The sequence below is a fragment of the Chenopodium album genome, chromosome 12 (assembly GCF_948465745.1).
Source record: "Chenopodium album chromosome 12, dcCheAlbu1.1, whole genome shotgun sequence".
In the NCBI taxonomy this organism is placed as follows: Eukaryota; Viridiplantae; Streptophyta; class Magnoliopsida; order Caryophyllales; family Amaranthaceae; genus Chenopodium; species Chenopodium album.
This window is the reverse complement of record NC_137845.1, coordinates 13,751,108-13,759,234: the sequence shown is the minus strand read 5'-3', so window position 1 is coordinate 13,759,234 and position 8,127 is coordinate 13,751,108. Positions and strand designations below refer to the sequence as shown.

General features: G+C 34.1%; 1 protein-coding gene across 1 annotated transcript; it reads left to right on the top strand.

Moving 5' to 3' along the window:
- Positions 1 to 301: 301 nt before the first annotated feature.
- LOC145572063 (rho GDP-dissociation inhibitor 1-like) lies at positions 302 to 5,456 on the top strand. The gene is made up of 5 exons (XM_081631079.1): positions 302 to 515; positions 3,117 to 3,180; positions 3,281 to 3,502; positions 4,505 to 4,629; positions 5,212 to 5,456. The coding sequence occupies exons 1-5, from the start codon at positions 348 to 350 to the stop codon at positions 5,278 to 5,280; spliced, it is 648 nt and encodes a 215-aa protein (XP_081487205.1). The 5' UTR covers positions 302 to 347; the 3' UTR covers positions 5,281 to 5,456.
- Positions 5,457 to 8,127: the final 2,671 nt, after the last annotated feature.

The following is an 8,127-nucleotide window of genomic DNA, read 5'->3' as shown; positions in this document are numbered from 1 at the left end:
AAGCCCTAATAGTTTCTTTGTAAATTTACATACAAATTCATGAGATTCTCCAAAAGTGGGAGAGCCGATGGGCACCAAACAAACGAGCCGTTAGTAGAAAACACAGTCTGAATAGACCGACAAAATCAAAAAATATAGTGACGTAGACAAATCCACTTAAAAAAGTTTGACACTTCACACTTGAATCATAGACCCAGAAGCCAGAACACACACAAAAATTCAGAAACAAGAGGGACATTCCCGCCCCACCAAATCAAACCCCAAACTTTATTTTTTTGGATTATTGCCAATTTAATCTTAGAAAGAGAAAGAGTAGTTGATAGAAAGAGAAAGGTAGTGAGTCAAAAATGGCAGATGGGAAAAGAGAAGAAGCAGGGTCATCTTCAATTTCTGGGGAAGAACACAAAGAGAAGAATGTGGATGAACAAGTTGATGAGTTTGCAATTGATGGGTCTTTTGCTAAGTTTGTTCCTCCCCCTCTTGTTCCTCTTCAACACCATCTTGAGAAAGACAAGGTTTTTATTTTGATTTTTATTTTCCAATTTTTGGGTACTAATTTGTTTGTTAAATTATGCTATATTGATTTTTGAAAAGTTAATTTCTAATATTATGTTCTGGGTTTTCTGGGTTTTTAATTTGAATTCTGGGTTTATAATTTGATCCTGGATTTGTGACTGTAATTTTGTGCAATTTGGAACAAGAAAAAATTAAAATAATTAAAGCCCATAATTATCAGGTTTGGTTAAGAGCACCAGCATCAAGGCCTTTTACAATCCTTTCCGTGGCTTTTTGGTGTCCTTTCCCAATCCTGATGGATGCTATTACTTGGGAAAGATAACTGTTAGAGCATCATTAGTGTTGGGGATACTTATATCCTTTCCCGGTTTCTCTCTCCGTTCCTACACTTGACACATCACTTTCTCTTTCCTCCACATCACTTCCCACTATTTCCATCCTTTTACTCATCCTTTCCCTTAAAAATTTCCAACATCAATGAGTATCCTTTCCCACTTTCTCTCTCCTACTTACATATACCCCACCATTTATTCCTTTTTCAAATTACATATATTTATTAATATACTTAATTATTATTATTGTTGAAAATGTTGTTAATAATAATTAATAATAGATCGTTCTATTAACCGACACATTAATTAAACGAGACGAATTCAAAAACATAAAATTCATTGATTAAAAACATGAAATACATTGATTAAACGACACGAATAAAAAAAAACATGAATTACGTTGATAAAAATAGCAAAGAAAATAACAAACATAAGTTTAAAAATAACTGAAATGTTTAATTTTCATCGGACCTCATAGACTGTGCCCATAAATGCTCGATCAAGTCGTTCTTCAAAGCCATATGGACGTCTCTATCACGAATTTCCCCTCTCGAAGCTATCAATCTACCGAAATTATCTGGATCATACTGTCCGGGAGTTACGGTGAATGTTGTTGCATTCCTAGTTGAGGACGACCCCGGCATATTCTCAGGCTGTTCATCGGCAAACTCGAGTGGATCCTTATAATTTAAATATGTATCACGCTCGTCTTCAACAATCATGTTGTGGATAATTTCGACAAGCGTGATACATATTTAAATTATAAGGATCCACTCGAGTTTGCCGATGAACAGCCTGAGAATATGCCGGGGTCGTCCTCAACTAGGAATGCAACAACATTCACCGTAACTCCCGGACAGTATGATCCAGATAATTTCGGTAGATTGATAGCTTCGAGAGGGGAAATTCGTGATAGAGACGTCCATATGGCTTTGAAGAACGACTTGATCGAGCATTTATGGGCACAGTCTATGAGGTCCGATGAAAATTAAACATTTCAGTTATTTTTAAACTTATGTTTGTTATTTTCTTTGCTATTTTTATCAACGTAATTCATGTTTTTTTTTATTCGTGTCGTTTAATCAATGTATTTCATGTTTTTAATCAATGAATTTTATGTTTTTGAATTCGTCTCGTTTAATTAATGTGTCGGTTAATAGAACGATCTATTATTAACAACATTTTCAACAATAATAATAATTAAGTATATTAATAAATATATGTAATTTGAAAAAGGAATAAATGGTGGGGTATATGTAAGTAGGAGAGAGAAAGTGGGAAAGGATACTCATTGATGTTGGAAATTTTTAAGGGAAAGGATGAGTAAAAGGATGGAAATAGTGGGAAGTGATGTGGAGGAAAGAGAAAGTGATGTGTCAAGTGTAGGAAAGGAGAGAGCAACCGGGAAAGGATATAAGTATCCCCAACACTAATGATGCTCTAAGAATTGTGTTCAACTTAGGATCAAACTAGTGTTCAATTGAACAACGATGAAAAAAAATAGGAGAGTGTGAAAGTCAATTCTAGGGTTTAATTTGCTCTGTTTACCTATGATTTTATTAAGTTTACTTGGGTATAATCAAGTACAGAAATGGACGAGTGTTAGAATTATATTGTTTTTGTGCTACTTCATAATTCGATGTGCGAAATGGTTACTAGTTTACTACTCTGAACCTTTGAGTGTACTTGTTTTGTGTGAAAGAAGTACTATTTGGGACAAGGACAAGCTAAGTGAATGGTGTACAATGAAGTACTATTTGAACCAAAATTGATTGCTTTGGGTGTGTTTTAGTTATTGTGTTGAATGTGTGGTTTTGCAATTTCGATTTTTGTATATCCCAAATTGTCCTGAAATTATAGGCATAATTCAATTTTCATCTTCTATATACTGTCAGTGCTAAGTATATAGCTTTGGGTAAACTGAACACACTTCACTGTCATTTTGTAGAAGTTTTAAATACTGCAATCAGTGGATTTTGAACTTTATATCATTTTCTTTATTATACTCCCTATGTTTTGAGGTAGTGGTCCAATTGTCCTAAGTCCTAACCTTTAATATTGAAGATATTACATGATTTTACAAAATGATCCTTTGCAATAGATGTGTAATTTCTATCCGTTTTGCTGTGGATATTGGAAGAAGATTTCAGACATAGAGTGTATCTACTATTTCTTTGCTCTTTTTCTATATATATTTTTATACATTCATGTGTTCTGGGATCAAATTATGTGTAACAGTGTAAGTGTTAAATTTACATTTTGTCGCAGGATGATGAGAGCTTAAGGAGGTGGAAAGAGAAGCTACTAGGCTGTGTTGAAGGAGATATAAATGGTTGGCCTTTGGATACCTTTTGATGCTTTTCTTTTACCTCTTTGCACCGAATTTCTTGTATACTAATTATAAATATTATCCTTCTGCATTTCTTTGTTAGGCCAAGTGGAACCTGAAGTTACATTTCACTCCATAGGAATTATATCTGATGAGCTTGGAGAAAATAATACTCCTTTGCCTTTGGACGAAATCCAGGCCAGCAAAGTTCTGTTTTCACTCAAAGAGGGTTCTCAATATCGTTTTAAGCTAGCCTTCACCGTCAAGTACAACATTGTCTCTGGTCTCACCTATTCTAATACCGTATGGAGAGCAGGAATTCAGGGTGAGTGTTGTTGTTTGAGTACGAAATTAGTCTCTGAACTTCAGCTTTAGTTGAGGTCATTGGCAGTAAAATTTTGCTGTGTTTGTAGCAGCATGTGATGTCAAATTTTTAAAACTGTTTTAGTACCATAGGAACTAGTCGCTCAACTCATAAGTTACTTTGAAAATTGATCATCTTATTAAAATTTCACTTCAAGCGTGTTCTGCTGCCTATTTATTTTTACCAAAATTCAGAATGTTTATGCTTAATTTGACCAAGTTCACTTCACAAGCCTCATCCATGGATTTTACTAGTGAACTCATCCGTGGATTAACCAAAGATATTATTGTGCTGTTGCTGTTGGTTTGGTTAATTGTACATGAAGGAACAGCTTGAACTTGCATTAAGTTCCTGATTTCTGTAACAGCTTCAAACTCTCCTTCTGATTTGATTCCCTAACTGTGTATTTCTCTATTGTTATCTTCCATGGAAACTTTGCTACTCTAATAAGAAACTGTCTGGGTGTTCTCTTCTGAGTGAATCCAAGTGGAAATTTACTGTACAAGAGTGACATCAATGAGAAGGAATAGCTGATAAAATGTAAACTCTTTTTTGAAGGGAAAATGTGTTTGGGCCTGCCCATGTACTATAGGGTGAGTGACTGTCATTACAAACTTGGAAAAATCTTTTCCTGAGTAGATTTTATGAAATTTAATTCGATGTGAAGTGCAGTGTTTCTTCTTTTAAATGTGGCCTATGTTGGAAGAATTTGACTAGATATTGATTTTGTTTTGGTGGGTTATTGTGAGAGTATGCCCTGTGCAATTTGCTCTATGTTTCAGGCTGTTCATCAGGTCTAAATAATTATAGGAAGCTAGTCACTTTTATGCACAATTGCCAGTTCTAAATAATAATAGGAAGCTAGTTGCTTTTACGCACATAGAACTTTGTCATTATCATGGTTTTCTCAGCTTACCTTTACCATTGTATATTTGTATTCATTAGCTGTTCCATTTGTTTTAGTGGATCAAAGTGAGGGAATGCTAGGCACCTTTGCTCCACAACAGCAACCCTATGAACACCTCCTAGATGAGGAAATTACCCCGTCTGGTGCTCTAGCAAGAGGAGTTTACTCGGCAAAACTGAGGGTAAGTTGCTAAGTTCCACTACGTATACCCTACTATTCTCCAGATTTTATTTTCTTTGTTGTAAGCAAAAGAGGGTTCAGTACTTAGTACAAGTTAAATTAAAATGAATAAATAAACAAAAAACCTCAACTGCACAAGTATAACTATATACTACAAATGGGGTGATCTACCATACATCTCATTCTTTGTTCCACTAATGTGCACGCACGTATGAAGGTTATATATTGTTCTACAGACCCACAGAATTTGATGTTTGCCTATTTAATTTATTGTCCGTTTTTTATGCAAAAGTCTTTAATACATATACATGTAATACATCCCACTACCAAACATGACAAGGTGCTAGCAACCAATGGCCTACGAAATTGTTGTATTTGTAGATTAAAGTTGAGACAGTTGGGTTAGAACTTAGAAGCATTAGTTGTAGCTGAAATCGTCATTGTCAATCTGAGGGTCATTGACAACAAGATAATGAAACACGTAATCACAATGCGATAACAACATGAAACAAGATATCAGCTTTCTTTCTGTACTTTCATTCATCGAGGATTTTTCCCTGATTCCATTTGCCCTTGTTTGCAGTTTGTGGATGATGACAAGAAATGCCACATGGAGCTAAGTTATACTTTTGAAATTACAAAGAGAAGCTAGCTCATACTCTGGGAGTCTCATTGCACATGTCTGTTATGTTACTTTCATTATCGTGTGTATAACAGGTTTATGATAATTTTCGAATGTTACAACTCAAGTCATTGTTCCATTGTTAAGGGCAATGCCTATGAATCTGAAACATTGACAAGAACTCGGCCATTATCAGCTCCAATCTATTAAAGAAATTGAAAAGATAGTTTTACTACTTTCAAGTTACCTTTTTTTTTTCTTTTTTTTTTTCTCTCTTCTTTTTTTAATATATAATGTCATGTACAATAATTGTACATACTATAAATTCTTAATTATGTCACAAGTTATTTTCTACTTTGTGTATAAAAGAGAAAGAATTATAAGATAATATTCGCTTCCTTAATTTGACCCAAAATAAAATTGCATATGGAATATTACTTTGTGAAAGAAGACAGCCTCATATTCTATGATACATGTTTTGTTTGTCTTGTTTTGAAAAGTGGTTTGTTAGATACTGTCACTCCATATGGTTTAATGATCAAGATTTATCCTGTAATTTCTTCCTTTCCCTCCTCCCTCCTATCCCAAGATAACACACAAATCACTGAGCTTGAATGCTGCTCTCGTTCCCATCTCCACTCTCACTGACCCATCTCTACCCCATTGTAACCACCACAGCTGCCACCCCACCATCACCGCCGGACCACCACCACCACAAGATCACCGCCAGACCAACCACCACCACAGACCAACCACCAATTACTCAGCAACCACTGTCACCATCACCACCAAATCACCAATGTCATGTTATCCAACTTCTAAATCTCAGGTGAACCATACTCTTTACTAAGATCTGTCAATCGGGTCGGTCAGGTCGGGTTTGGGTTATATCGGGTTACGGGTCAAAAAACTTTGTTCAAGGCCCAGAAAACGGGTCAGATTCGGGTTGGGCCGAAAATTGACAGGCCTACTCTTTACAGCATTCATGTTCTTAAAATTTACATACTAAGCTTGCTTTTACCATTTTATTTTTCGAATTGGTGTTTATTCCTTATCTTTAGCAGCATGTAAAGGTTTTAGGGAACTTATCAACCCTTTTATTTCATTAAAGAATAAAAAAAATAATAAAAAATAATAATAATAGTAATAATAAATAAATAAATAAAAAGTTGTTTATATACGATACATAAATGGAGAGACACCAATAACTTAGCCTAATATGCAGTTGGTACCTGTAATGTTATGTCATTATGATAATCATGCAAGCTTTCCTTTGTACAGACACAAGTAATTGTACTCTGATTTCCTATTGCTTATTTAGAGTGTACAAAAATGATTATTGGTACTCTTTTGAACGACAATCAACTTTGTATGGCAATATATACGCCAAGTTTGTTGTTCTAAGCATTCATATGAGCCTAATACTGTTGGTTCTAATCGAAATTTGTTCAAAGCATTCAAAACATAGTTCGATTGATAGTAGTTCTAATTGGAATTTTATTAGTTCTCCAAGTAATAATACAGTTACGGAGACAATGAATATCAGATGTAATTACATGAATCCATTGAATAAAACTTCATCACAGCAAAAATATTACAAAGATGAATTTATGTACAGCAGAAATGAATTATATGAGTCTACTACCTACATGTCTACTTCATTTCTATAACATTTGTGTTTTGCCTTCGTGGAAGATTTACGATGCACAGTAGTTGTCAAGAATCACTAAGCAATCTGAAGCTTAAGCAAAAATACAACAGAGAATGAGATGGGTGCAACTCCCGACAGCTAATTTCAGGACTACACTGTCAATTTGTGTGGGAACAAACAAGCGCCTTCTTTATCAATTCTTGCATTGGTCAGCTGAACATGAAAATCTGGGATTAGCACAGGGGGAATATACCTATAAGCAGACATCAAACACTTAATAGCCCGAAATTATAATTTAAATTGACACTCACTAAGCTCAGAAGGGCCAAGGCTTATATGTAATTTGTCAACTGCTATATATGATTTGACAAGCAAGGCTATTGAAGGAGAATAAATTGAACTCAATCTACTATTAAGCAAACCAATTAGTAGACTAACCGGTCAAAAGACTCAAAACTGATCATAGGCATCAATATATTCTTTTTGTCTCAACTTACTCTACCTGCAAATGTACAATTCTAGTTTCTAGATTGAATAGTCAAATCCTTAGGGTTAATTTGCCCCAATCTACTCTACACTAAACACCCCCCATATGTTACTCGTAATAGAAGAGCACATTTAAGAGTGGATTTGCAATTAAGGTTAAACAATAAAAACCCTTGAATCTACCACAAGCCATCTTATTGTAAAGTGGCTTGTGGTAGATTCAAGGGTTAATTTGCCCCAATCTACTCTACACTAAACACCCCCCATATGTGAACTTCATGAAATATTTACCATTGATGTTATATTGGCTAAAATGATGGTTAATTTCCTAACTTACATTTCAAAGTTCACATATTCAATACCTTGTAATAACAATTTTTATTTTTTAATTGAGAGAGTTAGTTTTTTTTTTATATTAATCCTATTCAGTTTACCTTAAAAAAAAAATTTAGTAAAAATAATTTAGATTCGGTAAAAATCTGTGACTTTAAAGAAAAAATTATATATAATAGAGAATTAATAAAAATAATTTTAGTTCACCAAAAATAAAATAACTAAGTAGACCCTAAGATAACACAAAAATAAAATACGAGTATTTATTTGAGAGAAGAGTGTCATGAGGTTTATACACTTAATTAGTGACGGTTTTTAATATATTAGAATAAATATATAGATTACGGGTGCAACGTTAATCTTGGACTTGACATGTTCAATTCATTAAACTTCAATACACTATCATA

Bases quoted from the DNA above. Each gene is read 5' to 3' on its own strand.
- LOC145572063 (XM_081631079.1), top strand. From the start codon at position 348: ATGGCAGATGGGAAAAGAGAAGAAGCAGGGTCATCTTCAATTTCTGGG. The intron at 516-3,116 runs GTTTTTATTTTG...ATTTTGTCGCAG, and splicing joins ACCATCTTGAGAAAGACAAG to GATGATGAGAGCTTAAGGAG. The intron at 3,181-3,280 runs GTTGGCCTTTGG...TTTCTTTGTTAG, and splicing joins TGTTGAAGGAGATATAAATG to GCCAAGTGGAACCTGAAGTT.